Here is a 27,652-nt window from a genome sequence, read left to right on the forward strand (position 1 = left end):
CCTGTTTCTTTTTTGATTGCAATGGGCTTTGCTTCGAAAAATGCTCCTTTGAGGCATTCTTCAAATAAACCCTTGGATTAAAAACTCAGAGCATTTGCCACAGGCTGAGGGGCAGAGATAACGGGATGGTTGGATCGTATGGATGGAAGCCTCTGGAGCAGAGGTCTCTAACCTTTTGGACCTCAGGGACCACCAAACGCATAATTTTAAAATCCCACAGACCACTAATATGAATTTTGACTGACGGTGGCTTGCTGACGTTAGTGGGAAAGTCGGTCCCGTATTCCAGAGCTGCAGGAGTCACAGGACTGGCCCTTTGGTCATCCTGCAGCGGCTGCTCCTCCACCCGGGTGCACCGGCCTGCCATGGACTGGAGGAGCTGCTCTGGGATGACCAAAGGGCCAATCTTGTGACTACTGAAGCTCTGGAATATGGGACCGACTTTCCCACCAATGCCAGCAAGCCACCCTGGGGTGGATTTCCTTCCCCGCCATCGGTCTTGCCTTCCAGTTCCAGCTCACATGGCTCTACTCAAGGTAAGGTTTGTGCTCGAGTGAAGGGTGGGGGCCAGTGGGTGGGCAGGCCACGTGGGTAGCGCATCCTTGTGTTCCCACGCAGCCTGGATTAATTGCTTTGGGGGGGGGGGACATTTCTCTGAGGACCACCAAAATTTTCTCGCGGACTACCAGTGGTCCCCGGCCCACCAGTTGGCGACTGGAACACCTCTGGAACACCTTTGAGATGGTCTTGATTCCCAATAGCTCGAGGGATTTCGGCAACGGCATGGAAGAGACTCTGCAACTACGCCTGCATTGTGTTTTGATTTTGTAATCTAGTCTATGAAAGCCAGTTTCCCAGAAAAGGCACTGGGAGAGAAGCCAGGAGAGTTAGTTCTACTCCCACCTTAGGCCTTGAAGCCAGCTGAGCAATTTTTTTGGACCAATCTTCTCAACTCCTGGAATAATAATGCAAATCCTACTCCTGAAAATATAGTGATTATTTAGAAAGCAAATTTCTTGCACTGAGATGAAGCATTTCGGTAAAAAGGCTGTGCGTGCACAAAGGATGTTTTAGTTCTTTACTCATCAAATGTATACGGGCAAGTGACTGGGCGGTGTACAAGACTAAAAACCAATATATATATAAAACAATTATGATTATTAAAACTTGTTTTAGAAAACAAAAAGGCTGAGAGAGAAACACCAGATGTTAATAGCAATGGAGCCCACCTCAATATATCATCGATCCCGTGGGGTCAGCAGGCCTAATGGCACAACCAGATTTTAAGGGGCTTCTGTAAAAAAAAGCTAACACAGTTCTAGGCTGCATAAACGGATAGAATCAAGATCACGTGAAGTGTTAATACCACTTTATCATGCTTTGGTAAGGCCACACTTGGAATACTGCATCCAGTTTTGGTCGCCACGATGTAAAAAAGATGTTGAGACTCTAGAAAGAGTGCAGAAAAAAGCAACAAAGATGATTAGGGGGAATGGAGGCTAAATCATATAAAGAACAGTTGCTGGAACTGGGTATGTCTAGTTTGATGAAAAGAAGGACTAGGGGAGACATGGTAGCAGTGTTCCAATATCTCAGGGGCTGCCACAAAGAAGAGGGAGTCAAGCTATTCTCCAAAGCACCTGAGGGCAGGACAAGAAGCAATGGGTGGAAACTAATCAAGGAGAGAAGCAACTTAGAACTAAGAAGAGATAGTTCCTGACAGTTAAAACAATTAATCAGTGGAACAACTTGCCTCCAGAAGTTGTGAATGCTCCAACACTGGAAGTTTTTTTAAAATGGATTGGATACCCATTTGACTGAAGTGGTGTAGGGTTTCCTGCCTAGGCAGGGGGTTGGACTAGAAGACCTCCAAGGTCCCTTCCAACTCTGTTATTCTATTCTAAAATGAATAGTGAAGGAGCCCACTTTTTATATTGCACTAACAACCCATAATCTCGTGGGTTGTTATTTCAGAGAGATTTCCTTACCAGATTCCTCATTTCCTACAACAATGGCAGAGCTTGTAATATACTTGTAAGAGTTCTTAGAAATTCAGGAAGACAGAGATTTTCCAAAGCAGCAAAAGGCAAGATAAGAAACAATGGAAGGAAACTAACCAAGAAGAGAAGCAACCTAGAACTAAGCAGGAAATCCCTAACAGTGAGAGCAATCAACCAATGGAATAGTTTGCCTTCAGAAATTGTGGGCGCTCCATCACTGGAGGCTTTCAAAAAGGGACTAGATAACCATTTGAGACGGCATAGGATCTCCTGCTCGATAAGGGGGTTAGACTAGAAGACCTCCAAGATCCCTTTCAACTCTTATTAGTCTTACGTTCCAGATACATCTGCCTTGAAAATAGCCCATGTGAGCTCATATAACACAATCATCAGAAGTTGACTATGTGTGCGGATGCTGATGGAGGCTCACAGAGAGAAGAAAATCCCGCTCCACACTGCCTTCTTGGACTTGGAAAAGGCCTTCGACCGAGTCCCGCACGATCTCATCTGGTACGCACCACGAGATCACGGCGTGCCCGAGCTACTCGTACAATGGGTCCAACTCCTATACAGATGTCACAAAAGCCGTGTAAAAGCGGCAGCTGGGATATCAGAGGAGTTCAATATCACCGCCGGCGTACACCAGGGCTCTGCTCTCTCACCACTGCTGTTCATTCTGGTGATGGACACAATTACACACGACCTGCACACGCCCGCCCCATGGACGCTGCTCTACGCCGATGATGTGTTCCTGGCCAACCTGCGCAAGGCTGAACTTGAGCACCTAGTCCAACAGTGGCACGACCGCCTCGAGCAGTTCGGGCTCCGGTTGAACCTAAAGAAGTCCGAATACCTGACCACTGACAACGAACGACAGGCTCCATCCACGTGAACGGGCAGGAGCTACCGCGCGCCTCCACCTTCAAGTACCTGGGAACTACTCTTGGGGAAGAAGGCCTACTACAAACTGAGGTGGCAGCCAGGATCAACGCAGCGTGGGGCAAATGGAAGTCCGTCACGGGCGTCCTCTGTGACAAGAAGATGCCGATGCGCCTGAAGGCAAAAATCTATAACTCTGTGGTGCGCCCGTGGCCATATACGGCGCAGAGTGCTGGCCGACGACCAAAGAAGTCGAAAGCAGACTCCAGACAATGGAGATGCGAATGCTCCGATGGTCGGTAGGCCTCACCTACTCGATCGCGCCAGGAATGAAGAAGTGCGCAGACGGTTCAACGTCGTGCCCATCCCCACGGTCATGAGGCAGTCCCGGCTACGATGGTTCGCCATGTGAGTCGCGCCAAGGAAGAATCCATCATCAAATCTGCGATGAAGGTGATTGTCGGAGGAGCGAGACCGCGTGGTAGACCTAAGCAACGCTGGATGGACACGATCAAGGCCGATCTAGAGATCGCAAGGCAGACCCGACATACGTGGCAGACAGAGAGGCGTGGAAGCAGTACTCAAGGACATTAGCGGACCTCGCCAGAGCGCGAGACAAACGCTGAAGAAAAAGAAGAAGAAGAAGAAGAAGATCAGAAGTTGACTATGGGAGATGCCTTACGACCCTTTGTATTATGTCATCAAATGCTTCACGATCATTTTACGTCGTCAAATGCTTTATAAAATTTGCCCAATGTCCATTCCACAGAAGTCATAGGTCCATTGATTTTGGATCCATCCTGTAAAGTTAGTCCGCTTGTGGTTCGGTTCAAAAAGTTTTGCCCTCTAATGGATGCACTCTTTCGGCCAGTTAATGGTTACAGCAGACAACAGAGTTTTAGTAGTATATAGATTAGATGAGGCTTGGGATGTGTGTGTGTGTTTGTTTGTGTATGTGTGTCCTGCACAGCACCTTGAAAATCCCCTCTGATCTCATCTGCCCATGAAAACAGCTGCTAAAGAGGTTAAGTACTTGTCAGAGGCAAACACATCTGGGAAGGGGGAAGGAAGGGAGAGCAGGAATGCCAAAACACGCTAGCTTAAGGAGATTTCCTAGCATGTCTTTCCCTTCTCCCAAGAGGAGATCGTGGCAAATACCGCTAAGATGGGGGCCCGGGGACCCACACAGTTATGCCTATTTTTCTAGGTCCACCTGCAGAGCTGCTGCTGGAGCGATAAACTGGGATGATGCTGGGTGCGCTTTAAGGATTAAAGAAGAGCAATGTTTCCTTGCCAGCTGGCTTGCTATCAGGCTGGGCGGTTGAAATGCATTTCTAAGGCTGGGCTGTGTTGAGTCTCTTCTGAGAAAGGCAAGAAAGGGGGCGGAGGGGGGATCGAAGCCTTAAAGAGGTCCCTCTTTCTTTGGTGGTGCAAGATTTGCAAGCACAATGAAAGGACTAATTCTTTGCCCAACACGGATCCTTTCAGATCGAGCTATCTATCCTTCATGCCATTCCCTGACCCCATTCACCATTCAGTCTTTTAGGAATTGGTTTTGCCTTCCAAGGTGATCCGGTCTCTCTACATTCCCCTCTTGCAGGCACCCCCAACAAAGATTGGGTGAGCAAGTGGAATAATCCTGAGGATGGTTGCAGAAGATCGCCCCAAAGTATTTTTGGAGGAATCTGGGGGTTTTCTTTACTCCTTCTTCATGTTCTCTGGGGAATTCTGAGACAGCTCTGGATTTATCTTGCTGTGGGTAAACCCAACCAAATCATCGCAAATGGGGACTGCAGCCAAGAAATTAAAAGACGCTTGCTATGGAAATCTATGGCAAATCTAAGACAGCACACTAAAAAGCAGAGACATCACCCTGCCAACGAAAGGGTGTGTAGCCAAGGCTATGGTTTTCCCAGTTGCAACGTATGGCCTTCAAACTCTGGTGCTGGAGAAGACTCCGGCGAGTCCCTTGGACTGCAAGGTGATCCAACCGGTCAGTCCTAGAGGAGATCAACCCTGACTGCTCTTTAGAAGGCCAGATCATGAAGATCTGGCCTCAAAGACTTTGGCCACCACATGAGAAGGGTGGACTCACTAGAGAAGAGCTGGGAAAGATTGAGGTCAACTGAAGAAGAAGGGGACGGCAGAAAAGGAGGTGGATGGGTGGAGTCACTGAAGCAGTAGGCATGAGCTTAAATGGACTCCGGAGGATAGTAGAGGACAGGAAGGCCTAGAAGAACGTTCTCCATGGGATCGCGACTAACAACAATAACAAAACCCGACCATGCTAGCCTGCTGGTTAAAGGTTTACAGCAGAGGTCTCCACCTTGGCAACTTTAAGACTTGTGGACTTCAACTCCCAGAATTCTCCAGCCAGCATAGCTGGAGAATTCTGGGAGTTGAAGTCCACAAGTCTTAAAGTTGCCAAGGTTGGAGACCTCTGGTTTACAGTGATGGAGAGGCAGGCTCCCATTGTCATTAACCATGGAACTTGTGATGTTTTGAGCCAATCAATGACTTCCCTAAGCCTGTAGCCCAACCAGTCTAGTTTGGAAAGTAGAATCTAAAGTTCAAGTGATGTGAACCACCCCAGGGGTCACCAACCTTTTGGACCTCAGGGACCACCAAACTCATAATTTTAAATCCCACGGACCAGAGACCCTGGGAAAATCCCCCCAAAAGTTCTGCAGGAAAATTCCCCACCCCGTTTTGTGGCAAGACAGGTCGTAAAATGGGGCAACGCTCAACAAATGTCTCACTTAGCAACAGAAATGTTGGGCTCCATTGAGGTCCTAAGTTGAGGACTACTTGTATTGAAGGACCACAGGTAGTCTTCCACTTATGACCTCAGTTGTTGAGCCCAACATTTATGATGTCCAGTAAGACTTTGTTAAGTGAGTTATGCCCTGTTTCATGACTTGTCTTTGCCCCGGGTGTTAAGTGAATCGCTGCGGCTGATAAGTTAGCAACCCGGTTGTGAAGTGAACCTGGCTTCCCCATGGACTTTGCTCCCCAGAAGTTCTCTAAAGGGGATGACATGACCTTGGGACACAGGAACGGTCGTAAGTGTGCCACCAGACTTGAAACTCTAGACCTAGAAAACCTAGAACTACGCCGCCTTCTGTCCAATCTAAGTATAGTATATAAAATCATACATTGCAATGTCCTACCTGTCAATGAATACTTCAGCTTCAACCATAACAACACAAGAGGAAACAATAGATACAAACTCAGGGTTAACCGCACCAAACTTGATTGCAGGAAATACGACTTCAGCAACAGAGCGGTCAATGTCTGGAATACTCTACCCGACTCTGTGGTTTCTTCCCCAAACCCCAAAAACTTTAACCTTAGACTGTCTACTATTGACCTCACCCCTTTCCTAAGAGGTCTGTAGGGGGCGTGCATAAGCACACCAACGTGCCTACCGTCCCTGTCCTATTGTTTCTTTTATTTTTCTTATATGTATCCATTTTATTTATTGATTTGATTTGATTTGTCAATTGCTTACAAGAGAATAGGTATAAGTATAAACATAGTTATGAATACAAGAAATGAGTACATATAAGAAAAATAAAAGTATTCATGTACTCATAAGTATGTTTATTTTTATACCTGTTATCTTATAATCGCTTGACAAATAAATAAAAATAAAATAAATAGACTAAATAAAGTGTGAAGCAGTTGACAAGCGTTCTGGATTTTGATCCAATGACCATCGGGAGGCTGCAAAAGGTGAAGTCCCCTTTTTCTGTGCTGCTGGAACTTTGAACGGTCACTAAACGAAGCGTTGTAAGTCGAGGACTGCCTGTACTTGTATGGGCTTCCTGCAGTTTATACCACCTACCCACCCACCCACTCAAGCCCACCCGCCCCGTCTCCCGCACAGGGACACACACACCCCCGAACACGTGTTCCCAAGTGGCGGGGCGATCAACTTCCCACGTGGCCGCCACTCCCGGGATTCCGACCGCCCGAGGCTCCCAGCTGCGGGGCGGGGCGGAGCCGGGGGCGGGACGGGGCGGCCGGCCGGAGCCGCCGCCGCTCGGCGTTTCGTGCAGCCCGGATTCCCTCCAGAGCGGCGGCGGCGGCGGCGGCGGAGGCACCATGGGCTGCGGGGCGTCGCTGGGAGCCTGGGCGCTGCTGCTCGCCCTGCATCTGGGTGCGTCTGAATGCCGCGGGAGGGAGCGGACCCGGGCCAGGGAGCGGGAAGGGGGAGCCGGGACGGGATGTCTCGTCTCAGCCGGACGGCAGCCCCCGCGCAAAGAAAGGCATTGCAGGCGGAGGGGGCGGCCGGAGAGGCTGGTGGGGGTCCGACTCCGGGACCCTTTGGGGGGCTGCGGGGTTGGGGTTGGGTTGGAAGGAAGGAGGGAGGGAGGTGGGAAGAGGAAGAAAGGAAGGAGGGAGGGAGGGAGGAAGGAAGGAGGGAGGAAGGAAGGAAGGAAGGAGGAAGGAAGAGAGGAAGGAAGAAAGGAAGGAGGGAGGGAGGGAGGAAGGAGGGAGGAAGAAAGGAAGAAGAGAGGAAGGAAGAAAGGAAAGAAGGAGGAGGGAGGAGGGAAGAATGGAGGAGGGAAGGGAGGAGAAAGGAAGGAAGGAAGGGAGGGAGGAAAAAGGCGTTGGGGTTGGGTTGCGTAGCCGCCGGCCAGCCAGGCAAGTGAGTGCCCGTCGTCGGCTCCAGCCTTGCGAGCGAGCGAGCAAAGTCCTCAGCGGCCGCTTCCGACGGCCCCGCGGGCGCCCAGCCAGCCGCCCGTCCCCGTCCCGGGACTCGCACGCGGGGACGCTCGGGGGGAAGCCCCAGCCCCAGCCTGGGCGGAGGGAGTCAAGCGAGGCCGCCGGGCTGCCCAGCCGAAGCGCCCGGGGCTCTCAGACGGGCGGGGAGGAAACGGGGGTGGAAGGAAGCGCCGGGCGGCGCCGCCGCCACCCTGCCAGCCGGCCCGAGCCGGCCCATGGGGGCCGTCGGACTCAGCCTCCCGCGGGGTGGCAGATCCGGAGGAGGGGATGATGGGGCTTGGAACTCTGCGGGTCGGGAAGAGCCGGCGGGCTGGGGAAGAAGGGGCCGCGGCTTGGAGCGCCTCTGACTCCGTCCGTCGGAACCGTCGCTCCGGAGCCCCGCTTGGCTGGAAGTGGCAACTGAGGGCAAGGCCGCGGGGTAGAACAACCTGGCTTCTCTTCTCCTTTCCTTCCTCCCTTTCTTCCCTCCTCCTCCCTCTTTCCTTCCTTCCTTCCTCTCTTCTTCCTTCCTTCCTTCCTCTCTCTTCTTCCTTTCTTCCTCCCTCCCTCCCTCCTTCCTTTCTTCCTTCCTCCCTCCTTCCCCCCTCCCTTCTTCTTTCCTTCTCTGCCACTGCAGAATGTTCCCCTCCCTCTCCAATTACCTTTCCTCACTTTTTGGCAAGTCAACATTTTCACTATTCCAAAGATCCTGTAAGATAAGACACCCTTCTGCTGCTGCTGCTGACTTTTCGAAACTCCTTCCCCAGCTGAATCCGGGAGTCAAGCAGGCTGGGGGCTGGGGCACCCTCCTCAGTGGCACCAGCTGATGCAGTTGCTTGGTTTGACCCTTAATTTCCCCCTCTCCTCCTTAACTGAGTCTCTCTCGGCACCTCCTGCCTTCTTCTCTGAAACTCCCTCTCTCCTCTCTCTCTCCTCTCTTGGTTGCTTCCCTCTTTGACCTCTCCTTAACTCCCTCTCCCCTCTTCCTCTCTCCTCCTCTCTCCCTCCTCTCTCTCTCTTTCTCTCTCCCTCCTCTGCCTTCTTCTTCCTCTCCTCTCTCCTCTCTCTCTCCTTCCTCCCTCTCCTCTTCTCCCTCTCCTTCTCTCTCCTCCTCTGTTCTCTCCTCTCTCTCTCTCCCTCTCTCTCTCTCTCTCTCTCTCTCTCTCTCTCTCTCCTCTCTCTCTTCTCTCTCTCTCCTCTCTCTCTCTCTCTCTCTCCTCCCTCTCTCTTTCTCTCCTCTCTCTCTCTCTCCTTCTCTCTCTCTCTCCTCTCTCTCCTCTCTCCTCCTCTCTCTCTCCTCTCTCTCTCTCTCTCTCTCCTCTCCTTCTTCTCTCTCTCTCTCCTCTCCCTTCCTCCTCTCTCTCTCCTTCTCCTCCTCTCCTCTCCCTCTCTCTCTCCCTCTCTCTCCTCTCTCTCTCTCTCTCTCTCTCTCTCCTCTCCTCTCTCCCCTCTCTCTCTCCCTTCACCTCTTCTCTCTCTCTCTCCTCTCCTCCCTCTCTCTCTTCTCTCTTCTCTCTCTCTTCTTCTCTCCTCTCCTTCTCTCCTCTCTCTCTCCTTTCTCTCCTCTCCCTCCCCCCTCTCCTTCCTCTCTTTCTCTCCCTCTCCTCTTTCTTCTCCCCTCTCCTCTCTTCTCTCCCTCTCATCTCTCTCTCTTTCTCTCCCTCTCTCTCCTTCCTCCCCTCTCTCTCTCTCCTCTCTCTCTCTCTCCTTCTCTCCCTCCCACCCTCTCTCTCTCTCTCTCTCTCTCTCTCTCTTCCCCTCCCTGTCTCAGGATGTGAATTGCCAGTGGAAGGAACTTCAACATGTCCTCTTTATAAACTCCTGCTCCTGAATTTCCTCCTTCCCTACCCCCCCCCTCCCCTTCCTCCTACCTCTTGCAAAACAAGGATGGCGCCATTGGGCTTGGTGCTTTCCACAGATGCTCTCGTGGTTGTAGTCAGCCTCCTTCCCTACCCCACCCTTCCACCCCCAATATCTGAGGGACGGGATGGTCCAGATAAGGAGATTGTTTTTCCACCCCACGTGCCATTTAAAAGCAAATTAGTCTTGTGCTAAAAGCTTGCTGTGGCTCACAAAAGCTGGTGCCTTTTAATAAAACGCATTACTGTAGTCGGAGAACGTCTAACAGGCTTCACAAAGATCTCCCTTGTCATTTGGAAGGAGGGAGCCCAACCCTCCCCAGGTTCCTAAAAATGTTTGTTTTGTTTAATTTTTTCCTCCGGCTGATGTTGGGGATGACTCTTACCCAGCTCGGGTGATTCAGTGAAGGATGGGGTGGCAGGAAGTGTAGAATCTTCTTGCCTTTGAAAGGAGGCTGAGGTAGGACAAGGCTTCAAGTGAGGGCCTGGGTTGAGTTGGGCTTGCCTCTGTGTGGGGAGAAAAACGATTGCAGGGGTCGGAGAAAGATTTGCTATAGTACATTCCAGATAAAACTTTTTTTCTAAACAGACAGTAAAACAGACAATCAGAGTTGGAAGGGACCTTGTAGGTTATCTAGTCCAACCCCCCACCCACCCAAGTGGGAGACCCTACACCATTTCTGACAGATGGCAGTCCAATCTCTTATTGAAAGTCTCAACTGATGGTGCTCCCACAACTTCCGAAGGCAACTTCTGTTCCATGGGTTGATTGTTCCCACTGTCAGAAAGTTTATCTCCTTATCTCCAGGTTGAATCTATCCTTGTTCAATTTCCATCCATTGTTCCTTATCCTTCAAGTGCTTTGGAAAATAGCTTGACCCCTTCCTCCTCTCTGTGGCAGCCCCTCAAATATTGGAAGGCAGCTATCCTGTCTCCCCTGGTCCTTCTCTTCCCTAGACTAGCCAAGTCCAGTTCCTGTAACCGTTCTTCATATGTTTGAGCCTCCAGTCCCCTCATCATCCTGGCTGCTCTTCTCTGCACTTTTTCTAGAGTCTCAACATCTTTTTTATAGTGTGGTGACCAAAACTGGAGGCAGTACTCTAGGTTCTCTTCTCTTGAGGGTGAGAAATATGTCCAACTGGCAATGGGTCTGTATTATATATTAGAAATCATCTATATTGCACAGAACAGAACTACTTGTCTGCTAATACCGGTAGTCCTTGACTTACAAGAGTTTAGTGACCGCTCAAAGTTACGATGGCACCGAAAAAAAAGTGACTTACGAGCCCTTTTTTCACCCAACCATTGCAAGCACCCCCATGGTCAGCTGGTCAAAATTTAGATTGCTTGGCAACAGATTCATACTGTTGACGGTTGCAGCGTCCCAGGGGAGTCACGCGAACAGCTTTTGCGGCCCTCCAAGAAGCAAAGTCAGTGGGGAAACCAGTAACAACCGTGCTACTAACTTAACCGCAAATGTCTCTTAACAAATGTCTTGCTTAGTGACATAAATTGTGGTTGTGAATTGAGGACTACCTGTACAGCCGGTGTTGGGTGTTGCTGGAGGGCCACAGGTTTCCCAACTCCAGCTGGTACTTGTCAATTTATCCTATCCGTTGCCCTGCCTCCAATGCCTGTAACCACCTCTCCCTTGCAACTATCCTGATCCCCAGTCTAGAAAAAGAGTGATTGGCGCAAGTTCCCCAAAGTTATGTGTGTGTGTGTTTCTTGGTGTGTGTTGTGGTTAGCTGGCAGCAGGTCCAGACAGCTGAGGAGAGCGAGAACACAGATGAGGGGCCAGGACCATTAGGGAGTAGACTGCTGCCTTCAGAGATTGTGGGGGCTGGCAGCAGCCATGAGGAGATTCCTGAGGAGCCTGTGCCAAGGGCGTGTGCATGCAGGATTGCTTGTAGGAAAGAGCAGCTGCAGCAGCACGGGCAACTTGGGAGTAAGGCTGCAAAGTAATGGCCCCTCCTTCAAGAAGATAAAAGCCAGCTGTGAAGCGAAAGTTCTTTGCAGGAAGCAAAGACGTTTTGAAACTCAGCCTCATGGACGTTACAGTATTTAAGTTGGTATTTGAAGACTCTTGTTTTGTGAAATATTTCTTATCTGTGATTCTTGGCAGTCTCGTACAGTTTTGGCAAGGTTTGTGCTTATCAAAGTTAATTAGTTTGCAGCAGCCTTTTAACTGGGGATTCGTAAGACTCATTAAAAGGTTTCTGTTCCCTTTGGTTATTATTTGTCTCATTGGAAAAGGGTTTGGATCAGGACAGCGTGTAGATAAAATACACCAGGCCCTCCATTTTCTTCTTTTAGTCATGGAGGAGAACAAAATATACAAGCTGTAAAGCGGGTGGAGGGGAAGAGGCTAAGATCTGAAAAGAGTACATTTTGGTGAGGAGGCTGCAGGTATCTCACACTACACGATGTTATTATCTTCTGCGGTACCCAGAAGAAACCCTTTTAATTTTCTGCTCTTTTAATAAGCTGCTTCTGCTGTTTTACATTTTTCTGGCATCTGTGGAGCTGAGTTTCCTTTTTGTCTTTCAATTATTATTAGAAGTAGTACGGCATCATCAGAATGTGATCCGGCAATATTAAGGTAAAATTAACAATCGGTTTTAGATTGAAAATGTTTAATTTCCTGTTCCATTCACAATTTCTTTTTTCTTTTTTAAATCAAAAGGTGGGAAGGAACACCCAAGCCATCTTGTTTTCCCGTGTGGGAAAACGTCTCTTATTTTCTTCCCCATCTCTTATTAAAAATCTGTTAAGAAAAGAAAAACAAACGAGCTCTTTAGGATCCTGATCAAACAGTCTTTCTGGAAGCCCATTGTGGAATTGCAATTTCCTTCTTGCCTTGGTTTTTTTGGGGAAACTCATCCTTGCTTGTTTAATATCGGACAAGATGCTAAAATCCTAATGGGTTGCAAAAGCCTGCATTGGAGTAAAAAAACAAAACCCTGAGGTTGCCTATGATTTGATGATAGAATTAGCGTAATTAATCCTAATGCTCCGTAGCTGATGCTATTGGTGGACCCAGAGCTCTCTCTCTCTCTCTCTCTGTGTGTGTGTATTTAAATTCTATCAATTTAAATAAGACATGAGCTGGGCGATTGGCATTATCTAGGGATCTGAATACAAAATGTCATGTGTTGCACTCCAGTTTTCTCCAACCTGCTGTCTTCCAAATGATCTTGAAAACTCTTGCATTGCCATTGATGAGGATGGGTTGGTTACACAACATGTGGGAAAGGGCCTTCTTGGGGAAAGATTGCTATAATACGGTCCAGATAAAATCTTTTCTCTGGCGAGAAACGGGGTCCAAATGGCAATTTGTATAGATTTCTGAATTTCCGAATTGCATACAAAAGATTGTAACGGTGTGCTTTCTACCCCCAGGCTTGCAAAGTCAAACATAATAATCTACTGTAAGTTCACCTCTAGCACATGTATATTTATTTATTTTTTAATACATATGTTTGTTCAATTTCGGTTATTTGGTTTGTTGTTTGCTTGTCGCTTTTAGGTACGAACTAGCACAGGGTTCCAGAGCTAATTAATAGAAATTGTGACTTCAGTATATATACTCTTTTGAGACAAGATCGGACAATGTTTGTCTGAAATGGTAGAGGGTTTCCTGCTTCAGCAGGGGCTTGGACTAGATGATCTCCTAGGTTCCTTCCAACTCTGTTATTCTGTATTCCATATACCCATTGATAACAAGGACAGAATTAGAGTTGATTTGATTGACAAAGTCCTTTGTTTGGTCTTTTTGTGATCACTGGGCCCCTGAGACACCAAGCCTTTTATCTTCTAAATATATAGCTAACACAGCCTATGTATCTTCAATAGCCATTGGAGGTGGTACTTATTGACACGCTATTAGACTTTTACAGGTAAGCCCTCAACTTACAACAGTTCATTTAGTGACTGTTCAAAGTTACAATGGCACTAAAAAAACGTGACGACCATTTTTTCCACACTTATGATCATCGTAGCATCCCCACGGGCACATGATCAACCTTGAGACACTTGGCAATGGGCTCATACTTATGACGGTCTCAATGTCCCAGAGTTACATGATCCCCTTTTGCGACCTTCTGACAAGCAAAGTCAACGGGGAAAACCAGATTCACTTAACAACTGGATTACTAATTTAAGCACTGCAGTGATGATTCGCTGAACAACTATGGCGAGAGAGGTAGTAAAATGGGGCAAAACTCACTGAACAAATGTCTCACTTAACAACAGACCTTAGGGGCTCAATTGCAGTCGTATGTTATGGACTACCTGTAGAAGAGAAGATAACGCTGTTTATCTTTGAGTTCTTCTCAAGAGATGGTCAATTTGCCATCCAAGACAACTAACTCAGGTTTGCTTCAGGACAGTGTTAATTTTGCATTCTAATTCAGTCCTTATTACATTCAGTCTTGTTGGTTAAATAGAATGTGTGTGTGTGTGTGTTGGGAGGAATGCTAGCCAGCTGCTTTATGTACAGGCAAATCCTTTGTCTTTCTAGTCTGAAAATGGGCGCTTTCCCTCTTCCCCTCTGAGAGCTTGTTGAAGGTGCATTTCAGAGATGGGACAGGTTCAAAGCAACAAAACAATTGAATTCAGCTTAAAAATGCTGAGTATCTGACTTTGGTTCAATTTCCACATAAGGTTAAATCATATTGTGATTAGAGCCTTGTGGAGACCCAGTTTCGATAGCTTGAATATCCGGCTTTGTATGATGTGTGAATTCAGTCACTGCATCTTGTTCATGATTTGGGAATTCAGATTACCCCTGGGTAGTTTAACTTTACTGTTGAAAAGTTGTCCTTGCTCTTCATTGAAGCTCAAAGAGCTTTCTAGGAGCTGTCCAGAGTTCTGAAGCCCTACTTTTCTTTGTCTTTTAAAATCACCTTCTTGCATTCTAGCTTTTAGTGCCTTGGATAACAGAAATCCTGCTGAATGCTTGCTTATATCTAGCTTACATCCAGCTGAGCCTCTAAGGGTTTTAAAGATCATACATTTGTTGATGCCTTTTGAGTTAATTTTGACTTCTGATGACTGACTGAACTAGTCCTTGCCAGTTTTCTTGTAAACTTTTCAGAAGTGGCTTGCCGTGGCCTGCTTTGTGGGACTGAGAGTGAGCGACTGGCCCAAAGTAACTTAGCTGGCTTTCTCCCTCTGGCAGGACTAAAACTCACAGTCTCCTGATTTCGAGCCTAGAATCTTTGTAGTCAAACATTTTTATTAGGTTATAAAATATCATAAAATACAAAAGTAAATAAAAGAGCAGAGAAGATTCTAACCTAGACTCTTAACTCCTACACCAAACTGGTTGTCCAGATTTCAAAAGCAGCTTCCTGAATTTTACACACCATTAAATAAGCAGCCATATCAAACAGTCTCAGGGTGCTATTCTCAGGTGTTCAGAAATGAAACCTGGCTATATATGCAAATATTTAAACTCAAGAAACTCAGAACATACAGTTAACTGCTTCTTTTCTGACCCATAATACAGCTTATTCCCTCGGAATTGGATTGCCCCTTACAAATGCTTTTCAGGAAATACGGAAAATTGCCTTATAATTTTTGGAATACTCATTTCCATTATCCAATGCCTAAACATTTCAATAGGAAGATGCCAGGGGTGAAACGAGTACCCTCGTTTGAAGTACATGCTTCACCTCTAGGTGATGAGCCCTCAATGTTGTATTAACTTAGCTAAAAATACAGAGCTTTGTATCAGCCTAAATTTATCTCCAGAGAAAAATGAAAGTCTTCAGGATACTTTAGAATTCTTGAATAGCGATAGCTTTCGAAGCTATCCAAAAATACATATTTTAATTTTATGAGATGTTTTTGTCTCTAAGTTTTCAACTTGCCACTCTGGCCTATACTGAAAGCACTGCTCTGGTGGCTATTGGATGAATGCTATCCTCTAAAACTTAGACACAGTCCAGGAAAGTTTAACTACGATTCCATCACCCCATCCTGCATGCTTCCCAGAAATTATAGGAATTATAGCCCTATGCATCTATCAAGGTGTGAGCTGGGAAAAGCTATTGAAGATAATTGTTCTGACCCAGGCTTCATCAGACTTAATAAAACACAAGCTGATTTTAAACGTAAAACCTATTTTAATGCAACACTAGGAATTACTTGAATTCCCAGCCATAACTAATTATACGCAGTTCCTCCAGATAAGAGCATGCTTTTCAGTGCTATAGAATGATGCCAAAAAAATAGAAGTCTAATTAAGGCTAACATAAACCAACCCAAAAATCCAGAAAAAACTGACCAGAATACAGAGCTTCAAGAAGGACTCGGAAATTACTGAACTGCTTTGCTTCCTGCAAAGCTTTTCGTCATTGAGGTCTGATTTTATCCCTTATGGGAGGGGCAATCACCTCTCAGCCTTACTCCCAAGTCACCCCTGCTGCTTCAGCTATTCTCGCCTTCTAGCAGCTCTGTGTACACGCGCATTGGGAACGGGCTCCCCTGGGTCCTCTGCCTCGCTGCTGCCAGACTCCGGAGGTTCTGGAGGCAGCACCCCACTCGCAGATGGTCCTGGCCCCATCCCTGCATCGGATGCAGGACCCTCATCCAAGTCCTCACCAGACTCCCAGACTGGTCCCCTTTCTTCTCCATTGTCCAATACCTCTGCCATCTGCACCGACTGCTGGCGAACCACAACAATAACACCGTCTGACTATCTCAATTTCAACTTCATTGCAGTGGTAGTGGGGCAGCCCGTGAATGCGGCTGGCTGGAAGTGCAACACCATCTATAAGGGGTTTGCAGAGTGCCTGGTTAGCCTTGGAGACAGCATGGCTCAAAACGTTCAGAAGGATATGGAGGATGACACCATCCAGGATCAAGATGAGTTGAACACCATCTGTAGGTGAGTGCAGGTTCATCATTTCAGGTGCCCATCAACAGTAAGGCTATTGTGGTGCTGTCTCAAAAGCTTGCGAGAAGATTCCTTGAGCTATTCATCCATCTGAATTGGCATTGCTGACTCCAGCTTTCCCAGGTCTGATATTTCAGTGCAGAGTTTTAAAAATAGGAACACCAGTTTTGAGAAAGAGCTCAAACAAACCCCTTGTTCTTCCCAGCTATGAACCCAAAGGTCATCTATAAGTCTAAGGAAGGTAACACTTGCCTTCCAAAGGTTGGACTTCAGTACTATTGAGGCTCCAGAACTGCAACGTTCAATTTACCTGCACCCACCTCTTAAAGACCCGGTAATAAGATTGGGTTAAAATATTGCCCAAGTGAAGGTTTGTTATTTGCTGAATAAGCCTTGACTAGCTAAGTTGCAAAGCCATTAACCATAGATTGCAAACTGCAAAGGATGAGTTACTACAAAAGTAAGCAAATCATGTTGTGGCTAAACATGATTTGAGAACCCAGCCTAAAACTCTTTGCATAATACTTAGTCAACCAGGCAAAGTTAAGGAAACAACAGCTAATCTTATATACAGTATATAAAAGTGAAATACCACTCATGCATCATCACAAAATCTCCAGAACCGTAAAGCCTACAAACTTGAAATTTGGCAGGTATGTTCCTCTTGCCTTCTAGGAAAGGATTTTTTCAAAATGACCATCAGAGCATTAGTATTTCATGTATTATTATTAACATGCCCTGATGCTAAGTTCTACTCCCCCTCCCCACCTGAAAAGAAATCTGTTCCAAAGGCAAAAACACAAGCAGAGGAGAGGAGTTTCAGTTTCACTTTTAGTTTCACAGTACCAAGCAGTTTTAGTACACAACAATTGAGCTAAGCCACGCCCAGGCTCCTTGCTGTCTCCTCCTTGCTCACATAGCAAATACTGTTTCAGTTTCCAAACATCCCTCAACTCTCTTACACACTGACAGGACCTTAGCCAGATGAATACTGATGGATGAGGCGGAATTTTTTCCCTCCTTATTTTCTTTCCCAAAAACTAAGCCCGACCACATAGTTTCGTAGCGAAGCACGGGTATCGAGCTAGTAGAATATGTGCACCAGATCAGCCACTTTCAAGGGAGTGTTGGATTATTTTGCTTCTTGAATGCAGACATGTTTTCTTAGAGTTTTCATGGGACACACTAAACGAGTGGTAGTCAACCTGGTCCCTACCACCCACTAGTGGGTGTTCCAGCTTTCATGGTGGGCGATAGGGGTTTTGTCTCCTACTTTATAAATCACCAATACTGTGGAGCCAGTGGGCGGTTAGAGAAAACTTCACTACTAACAGAGATACAAAAGTGGGCGGTAGGTATAAAAAGGTGGACTACCCCTGCACTAAACCCTGTATGATCTATCCTGGGTCCTGTATTGATTTAGCTGAAGTTCGTTTTCCATTAGCAGTCCTACTGATACTTTTCATCTAGTCCCCACGGTCCAGGACCGGGACGGTCCGTGGAACGCTAGGCCGCTGGGCGCCTCTTTTGAGAAAAGGGCTTCCGTGACTTTCGGGAGCTCACCGGGCCTTTTCATCAAGCCTCCGATGAGCTTCACTTTCTACCGGAAACTCACCGAGCTGGCGCCCATCTTTTGATAAAGCGGTGGGTCACGACACCACGCGGCGCCAGCGCGGCGGTGGGACTGATCTAATACAACATTGACGTCAATCTTGCTTAGGTTAATTTGAAGGTTAAGATCCACAACTCGTCATCTGAATTTCAAAGGTGAACAGGAAAGGCCATTTGACGGTGTTGTAACCTTTGACCCATTTTTGGCCTTTTGAGGGTTTTTAATGATGGGACCAGGTGGGGCGTTTGCAAATTGCTCTTGTGTTTAACACACATTAATGCAAATCCTATAACCCTCCTCAAATAGTTGGTTGCAGCGGGGAGGTGTGTGTATTTGTAGAAATTACCTCTTCGTAATTAGGAGGATTAAAAGGGACGAGGTGGCTCAGTGGCTAAGATGCTGAGCTTGTCGATCAGAAAGGTCAGCAGTTCAGCGGTTCGAATCCCAGCTCCACGTAATGGACTGAGCTCCCGTTACTTGTCCCAGCTTCTGCCAACCGAGCAGTTCGAAAGCATGTAAAAAGGCAAGTAGAAAAATAGGGAGCACTGTGGTGAGAAGGTAGCAGCGTTCTGTGCACCTTCGGTGTTCAGTCATGCTGACCACGGAGACGTCTTCGGACAGCGCTGCCTCTTTGGCTTTGTAACGGAGATGAGCACCGTCCCCTAGAGCCAGAAATGAGTAGCACATATGTGCAAAGGGAACTTTTACCCTTTTAATTAGGATGATGAAAGTTCTGAGGAAGTATAATACGTCATGTCCTCCCAGTGCAGTCTTAATACATCCATGGAGATCAGATCAGAACACTAAAATGAAATACAGGAAATGCCCTGTGAATTGAATTTTAGAATGCTGGTCCTGCTCTACAGCCACTTTGCACCACAGTTACACTGATACAATTGATTCTTTGCACACATGTTCCCTTTGTGACCTTGGTCGATGCTATCTTCTGAAGCATGTAGCCAAGGCTAACACCAGCCCCTTCTTGAAGGAAAAAAACCCCCCTAAGATAGAAGGGAATGTCATGTAACCATTGACCCGTACAAATAGAATCGTGCTCCCACTTTGTTCTCCGTTGCTTCGGCATAAATTGAGCCTAATCCTCACTGAGTCTGCTCTCCTTGCAGATCCTGGGATGACTTCCACGCCTGTGCCACCAAGGTTTTGTCCAATTGCCCTGAAGAGGCAGCCAACATCTGGGAATCCCTTCGGCAAGAGTCCCGAAAGATCCAGTTCCAAGGCAATCTACATGACCTGTGCAGCTCACGGGCCCAGCTGGCTGGTGATGGGAAGGCTTTACGTGTGGATGAGACCAATCAAGAGACCTTGAGGGGGGCAGCTTCCCTTCTCTGGCCCAGCCTCATGGGTCGATTGACTCTTGTAGCTCTCGTGGCTCTGGTCCCCTTTGCTTAGTCTTGGAGCAGTGGAGAAGCCCTTTCTCCTCCATTGTCCACCATGGTATGGACCTTGTTCTGTTTCTTTCTAAGGAATATTGTCAAGCTTAGGGGTCAATGGCAATGCCTGGTGTGCCCCAATTGCAGGTATGGGGCTTGCCTGCCTGCCTGGAACCTGCCTAGGTAAAAGCACGTCAGGTGTATGTATTTAGTCCATTTATTCTCTCAGCACATGACTTAAGGCAGCACACTATACAAATGTAATCAAATGCAAAACAAATTACACTAGAGGCAATGTAATAACTAAGCACAACCAACCTGGACAGGTCCAGAAGACCTCCTGACCCATTTTTTGGGGGGCAGGGAGTCTTCAAAGCCTTACCAAAGGTAGGGAGGGTCATCCAGATCTTGGGGACATACTATTCCACAGGGCAAGTGCAATTACAGTGAAGCAACAACATCCATAGGATGTCATTGCATAAGTGATGGGAATTGGAGCATGCCAACTCGGTTGAATCTTACTGGAGATGCCAGAATAATCGGAGACAGGTGATCTCACAAACATCAGGCTCTATCATAAAGAGCCTTAAAAGCGACAACCATCCCCTTCAATTGTACCTAGAAGTTCACTGGCAACCAATACAGCTCACAAAGGTAGGGGTGTTGGTTGAGAATATAAGTTACTTTCACAACTGTGGCCACTGCTGCATTCTGGGCCAGTTGCAGCTTCTAAGAGCAGTACCATGTGGATTGCATTGCAGGAATCCAGGCAGGAGGTAGCCAAGGCATGGCCATGAATAGGGGCTCCCAATTCAGGATCGGTTGCAATTGTGGCACAAATGTATGTGCAAAGGAACCCCGAGCCATGGCTACCTTCTGCTTCCTGAGCAGGAGTTGTGAGTTTGAGAGGTTCCTCAAGTCATGCATCCCCTACAGAAAGAGAGATGGAAAAGCTCTGGAACTGGGAAGTCTCAAAATCCATGGTCCCTTCATCACATGAAAGGTTGAGCCTAAATCTGTTCCTCCCTATCCAGAACTCCCACAGCCTCCAGATACTGATCTGGAACCTAGACAACATAAAGCACAACCTTTGAATATGCTTAAAAGTGCACCTTCTTTCCTTTACGCATATTAATCATGGAAGCTGGCACATACCAGGAGCTGCAGGTTTCTCTCCCAGGTCTCTATCTGGTTTTTTTCCTATCTTCTCTGCTTCATGTTTCTTTCCCTCTTCTCCTTCATCCTGGACTGCATATTGACTATGAGACTCTCTCAGTTTGTCATGTCCATATGGATTGGTCAAAGGCAAAGCTTCCCCAGGTTTCCCTTAGAAAGAGTAGGGATCAATTCCAGAACATTCTCCATGCCAAGCAGGCGTTGACTCACTGAACCATAACCCTACTCAAGAGACCCACACTAGAGAACTTTTCTCAAAAGGTGTTCAAATGTGTTCTGGTGTCCCACAGTCCTTGTGTCCCATGTTCTCGGCAGTATCTCATTAGGAGAGACAACCTGGGCCAGGCGAGACAGGGTGAGGTGGTCTTCAATGAGCTCAGCCACTTAGGTCTGTGTGCTAGTCATTAGGTGTGCACTGACATCTGTTTGGTGGCTTGTTTATTTTACAGCTTTCCCAGTTCATCTATCCAAGAAGACATCGTCTGTAGTTTCTTCTTCTTCTTCTTTTTGTGGAAAGCAATTATTTTATTTCTACCCAGTTGGTACTTTTATGTTTCCCGTTGGGTTCTCCCATTTTTGGCCACCATGAAGGCAAAATGAATCCAGTGCTGTGTGTGTATTTGTGCATTTTTTTAAAAAAAGATTTTTTTTCAGGCCACCTCTTTCCCCACTGGACACAGCTAGTAGGGAGTCTTACTTGTATGGTTGATGACCGCATAACTTGTCCATAGATCTTGCTAGCAATGAGAGGGTGCATGCAATATTTGTATCACTACTGTTTGCAAGCCTAATTTTGAGCATTCTGCATTCTCTGTTTCCTTACCAACAAAAGGCAATATGAAGATATGGGTCAAATGGGGTGGTCTTACCTGTTTTGTTGACAAAAAAAAATCTTCGTTGGAAAAGCAGATACAAAGGTTTCTTGCCAGCTTGGCCCATGTTTATTACAAAGATACTTCCATGTCTTGTCACTCCTCGTTGGATTAGAGAGAAATCCTGAGCTCTTGTCCGTTCATATCTGCTGTTTAAATGTGTATCTATATTTCTATTAAAAGGCATTTTTGCATTTCTTCTGTCTTGCACGGGCTGCGCCCAACACTTCATACACTTCACTTTGTGCACCACACTGCCAATCTTCTTTTTTTTTGCTTAGGAGTTTACAAAAAAAAAAAAAAATATCATTTTTCAAACATTAGAAATGTTTGAAATCCACGGTCGTCATTTGCTTTCTCTCTTTTGCTCTGGACATAGTTGGTCATGAAGAAAGCAAGCCAGCAAAATAAAAAAATAAAAAGTAAGAATCTTATTTTTTCTTCTATTTCCAATTTCAGGGTCTCAGTGTTGTACATACAAGGAAGGTCCCTACAGGGTCCCTTCCAACTCTGATTATCTGTTGGATCTGTTTGACATTCAACCAAAACCGCATCACTCAAATACTGGGAGAGATCAGCAAGCTTGGAGGAAGCCCAAGATTTGCAACACAGAAAAATAAGCTTTGAGTTGGGGGAAGAAATATAAGGGAGGAATGCAGCATGTAATCAGTATCCTTACTTCAGATGTCTCCAAACTTGACAACTGTAAGACTTGTGGACTTCAAGAATTCTGGGAGTTGAAGTCCACAAGTCTTAAACCTGCCAATTTGGGGGGGGCCTGCCTTAGTTGGTATATCCTGGAGAAAGAAGGAAAGTGCATCTCAGATAAGTTGCATGGGAAGTTGCTTCACTGTGAGTTCATCTAGTGCCAGAACTAGCCAATCATGGTCTTATTTTATTTTCAAATAGCTCTCTAGACCCCAGTGGGTGCAGTGATTAGAATGCAGCATTGCAGGCTAACTCTGCCCACAGTCTGGAGTTTGATCCTGACGGGACTCAAGGTTGACTCAGCCTTTCATGCTTCCAAGGCTGATAAAATGAGGGCCCAGATTATTGGAGGCAAGATGCTGATGTTTTAAACCACCCAAAGAGTGCTGTAAAGCACGATGGGGCAGTATATAAGTCAAAGTGCTATTGCTAGGCAGTGTTTCATTCCCAATCTACATCTTGAGTGTGAGGGACCCAAGGAAGCACGATAATGTATGGAACAGATTTCAGAATGGCATGTCCATCAGGGAAAACTCTACGTTTCGTAAATTTAGAACTGGAGTCCTGAAGAGGGGGCCTTGCAGGTGAATTCCACATTTTAGCAAGTCTCACGTGGCCAATGTGGTTTCCTGAGAAAGCTACTATTCATGGTGGATAGAATAGGACCACGGCTTTCTGAATGGTAAGAATGAGAATGCCACAGAGTAGACTTCCAGAAGATCTTAAGCTGCACCTCCCATCAGTCATTTACAGTCAGAAATGAAGGGAGATGGAGCAGCATCTGGAGAACCCACTCAACCATGCATTATGTAGGGCTGGAAGGCAAAGCAGAAGAACATCTGTGCTAAATTTCTTTTAAAAGATCCTTATACCCCCCCCTTCTACTCCTGAATGCATTCTAGCACTGATTTGCAAGGGAGGGCAAAAGTTAACTCGCAGAGTCCTTCTTCCCAACCCGGGTATTAACAGTTTGGCTTAGTTTCTTGCCTGGTGCTGCCCTTGCTCTCTTCCCTAATTTAATTAATCTCCCTATTTGCTTAAAACCTTAACACCTGTCTTGGTCCAATTAAATCCATGCCTTTGGTCTGCAGCCATGCTGCTCATTTCCAAGCACCTCCTGGGCGTGAGGCTTTTTGGTTGCTTTTGTAGTTTGCCATCCGTTATAACAAGAATCTCAAGTTTTATTGATGATGAGTTAGTTGGGAGGGCATCAAGGGCCTCAAGGAGTCGAACGCATCTTTCTCTTTATTGCTCAGGATACCTGCTTAACTCTGTTGATGCTGGAAGGTAGATCTTATTTACAGAATGTTTCCCTTTATAAAACTGATGGTTGCATTTCTCCCAGTAGAATATCGCAAAATTTATTGATGAGTTCAGATGTAAATACCTGAATTAGATGGAGCATATATCCAGGTATTGTTGTGAGCTGAGGAGCAAGGCTCATCAACTTGGTTGTGAGGTTTTAATGGAGCAGGCAGAGAGAATTTGCAATGCCTATTTTTTTTCATTAGCTTTCTTCATCGTAAAGTTTGCTTCCTTTAGATACAAAATTGGAAAAGTAACCAATACGGTGGGCTTGCGAATGGAATTTGGCTTGGGAATCAGTGGCTTCTTTTCAAAAATCCACCCACCTGCTGGAAAACAATGCAAGCCATTTACTACTATTATTGCAACAATCTGAGCAATAAAAATATTGCTATGTGGTATTAGTAGAGTCTAAATTTACAGAAATGGCTTCTTCTGCATCCTTGGGGTGTTAATTCATTCTCCATGATAAATTTGGGCTAAGAGGCAGATCCTTGTAGTTCATCCTATGGAGCAGGACTCTCCAAACTTGGCCACTTTAAGACTTGTGAACTTCAACTCCCAAAATTCTTGGAGTTGAAGTCCACAAGTCTTACAGTCATCAAGTTTGGAGGCCCTTGCTATGCAAGACACTTGCCTTCTTCTAAGCAGGCTTAGATAGAGTTCTTCTCCCTTCCACTTATAGAAACCAGGCATAAAGACAGTTGGACTACCAGTGGCACAGCATCTGTGTTACTGGTACAAAATATTTGCAATCCTGGGAGAGAAAAGTCCTATGTAAAAAAGTGATCCCTGCAATCGTATTCATGCTGTGGTTTGTGTAGGCCTGAAGAACCTGTTCTGACCCAGGCTTCCCAACAGCACGAAGCTGGCTCCTCATCCCAATAAACCTATTTTATTTAGTTCAAAGTGAATTCCACTCCAGCAAAGTCCCAGGCAACAATCTTTCAAGATATTCCACAATTACAGGCCTTTATCAGACTTGGAGAAGTGCCAGGCTGATATATTTCAGAGACCTCACTATAGCAAAAATGCAGGAACAGATCTTCAAATGAATTCATTGTCTCCTGCAAAGCCCCACTCCCCTTTTGCTTCTCTTTTATTCCCTATGGGAGGGGCCATTCACCTGTGGCTTTACTCCCAAGTCGACCCTTGTTCCTTAGCTGCTCTCTTCGTCTGGCAGCTCTGCACATGCACACACTGGGAACAGGCTTCATCTGTTCTTCTTCCCCAATGATGTCCGACTTCAAAGACAGCCGATAATGGTCGGATGGCCCTGGCCCTATCTCTGCCTCCAACGCAGAGCACTCATCAGAGCCTTCCGCAGACTCCAGGACTGGCCCATGTTCCTCCCCAACCTCCTCACTGTCTGAATCTGTTGCCAGCTCTGCTGACCGCTGGCAGGCCACAACAGAACCACACCAGCAGTTCCAGGAACAACAAGTAAGAGGTCAGATGCAGTGTCAACATCCACATTTAGCTACGAGGGGTTTCATGTTGTTTGACAAACTGTCCACGAATCCTTGGCTGTCACCAGTCTTCTGTCTTTGGGTCCGAATGTGTGAGAAATATGGACTTGCAAGCTGATCTCTCTGGAGGCCATGAGCTCAGTGTTTGCTGAAAGTACAAACAAGAGCCGGGGGCCTCCAGAGAGTTTCAAAGCTTGCTTATTTCCATCTCTTGCTCTGTGCTGGCACGCTTTGGGGAGAAGGAGCCTCTTCCTTGTTAGGCCTTATTATAGAATCAGGTGTGCTGGGACAAGCAAGGGAGATGCAGGCTTTCTTCCCCAATAGTTACAAAGTAGTTTCAAAGCCTGGCAGCTCCAGGTTGTTTCTCTGTTTGTGTGCATATGGGTGTGTGTGTGTGTGTGTGTGTTGGTGCGTGTTGGTGTGTTTCTTTCAGCCAGCCCTGTCCTTAAACAGCAGCACGTAAGGCACTCCTTGACTTACAACGACAAATGAGACAATAATTTTTATTGTTAAGCCAGGCTACCGTTAAATGAGCTGTGCCCTGTTTAAACTATTTCACTGAAAGAAGGTTTTAAAACAAATGTCTTTTTGGAGCCATGGAAAAAGGACCTAGACCCTGTCCTCTGAAAATAGAGCAGCTGCAGTGTTTTAAAGGTAGTCTGCAGACTGGATAATCTGCCTGTTCTTCATGTACACTGTTGGCCATCCTGTGTTTAAGAGTGAATTAATCTGACATCCCTGCAGGATTTAAATATGGGTGAACATCAGAGGATACAACAATCCCACTGAAAAGTTCCTAGATGTATTTACTAATGCAAGATGTTCTGGCGATTGCTTCATATGAATTAACCACTGATATGATCAGTCAGTCTTCCAAATGTGGCTTCTTTCAGGCTGGTTTGAATGGTGGCTGACATTGGCATTTTGATGAAAGAACTCAGGGAAAACATGTCCCAGGCGCTTTTTCAGGAAGGAGAAATATCTGGGCCAGCTTAGCATTTACACATCATGAAAGAAAGAAAGAAAGAAAGAAAGAAGAAGAAGGAAAACATCTCCATGATGATGTTAAGATGGTCACCATAATAACAAAAAATCTGTGCAAAGTTGGGGAAGAATTCAGTGGCAGGAAAGGAAGTAAGAGCTCATTACTGCATATAGAATATCAGGTTTATGTTGTGGTTTATAACACTTTCCTTCATGCCTATCTACATCCAAGCTCCATTTCACTTTATAAAATGAAAATTAATTTAAAATAAGAAAACCAAAAAGCACCAGCTTCCAGCAGAACTTTATTTCCAATAATAACTTTACGTCCCATATGAGACTTACGTTCTTATAAAATAATATCAGCAATTGCAGCCTGGTGTTTTCTTTGAAAATCTACCTTCTTGCTCTGTTTAAAAAAAATAAAATCCTATTGGCTTGTCTCCAATGAAGCACATACCTCGTGAGCAGCCAGGGTGCCCCATTGCAGCCATTTTGTGAGAGTGCCAACTGCATCCTTTCAAATTAACTGATGTGCCCAGTCGAAAGGTTTGAAACCTTTCTTCAGTAATGTAAAACTGCATCTGTAATCCTGCAGACTTGGAAGAAGTGCTATTACTTCATATTAATGCAATTTGTAAGGAGCAAGCAATGACACAAGCAGCTGATCAGAGTGGTATTTATTGCTATTCACCTATTGATTGGAATCTTAACTAGATTAATGTACTCACTACAGAACTACTACACAAACACTGTGGAAATTTTAGGGAGAATCTCCTTTTAGCTGCTTCCTCCCTATCAGCGATTCAAGGCTAGCAGACCAGGAGTGAAAAATCAGGATCACATGATTTATAGTTTATAGTTCAAGCCTACGCACAGGAATCTACTCAACTAATGGTTAGCACTATTTTGGTACCAGGGTTAACAGAATTTAAGGTGGTTGGACTTAGTTTTAGTCCATTTGTGGCTACGTAGAGATTCTAGGCTGATTTCTCTTTTGACTCCACGCCTAGATTCTGCTATTCCTTCTCCCACATTCCCTCAACTCAGCTCTAGGTTCCACCATACCTTGAGATGATTTTAGATTGCAATGCTCTTCCCACTTTTGGAATGCCAGTCTCTTCAGTGGGCATAAAACTAATTCTGTGGCAGTTGAGGCTCTGTTCATCTCATTCTGCTGACTATCCTAAACTCCTGCCAGGCATTGCCATGGCATCAGATCCCTTGATACATGCACACAACAACTCATAATGCTTTCAGTTCACCTTTATTGGCGTTAGATACATTTTTTGGAAGTAATATGTTTCCAAAAACATATTACTTTATCCAAATAAAAATATTAGAAGAACCTGACAGGTTGGAATACTTGACATTGTATTGGATACAGCATCTCTGGGCTGTAGGATCACCTGGATGGAATTTTGACTAAACAGAAAGAGAAGGAGGAAGATGATGACCAACTATTGTTGGGCTTCCTAAATTCTGGGTATGAAATTGAAGCAAAAGTTCAACTGATGTTGATGTTCTTGTTGCCTAGACAAACAGAATCTTTTCTGGAGCCATGACAATCCTTTCCACTGCCTACTCATAGCTCTTTTTGGTTGCTCCCTTTGCATTCCCATCAGACGTTATTGACTAGTGATCTGAGAGCTCTCATGTTAGTTATTCTAGTTTCATTTCACCTGGGTACAGCTGTATATTGATATACTCAGAATGCCCTGTGTAGAAAGCAGGAGGATTTGAGAGAAAGGCTATTATGCAGTATGGAGAACACAACCTGGGA

The 27,652-nt window shown here is 46.0% G+C and overlaps 1 protein-coding gene across 1 annotated transcript; it reads left to right on the forward strand.

Annotated features, from left to right (window-relative positions):
- Positions 1-6,927: 6,927 nt before the first annotated feature.
- Positions 6,928-21,597, forward strand: NRN1L (neuritin 1 like). Its single transcript, XM_087971574.1, has 3 exons — positions 6,928-7,041; positions 16,178-16,343; positions 19,089-21,597. Exons 1-3 carry the CDS (start codon positions 6,987-6,989, stop codon positions 19,372-19,374), a joined length of 507 nt encoding a protein of 168 aa, XP_087827700.1. The 5' UTR covers positions 6,928-6,986; the 3' UTR covers positions 19,375-21,597.
- The last annotated feature ends 6,055 nt before the right edge of the window (positions 21,598-27,652 follow it).

Source organism: Notechis scutatus, chromosome 9 (assembly GCF_049901735.1).
Source record: "Notechis scutatus isolate UNSWTSFEM ecotype Mainland chromosome 9, rNotScu1.2, whole genome shotgun sequence".
In the NCBI taxonomy this organism is placed as follows: Eukaryota; Metazoa; Chordata; class Lepidosauria; order Squamata; family Elapidae; genus Notechis; species Notechis scutatus.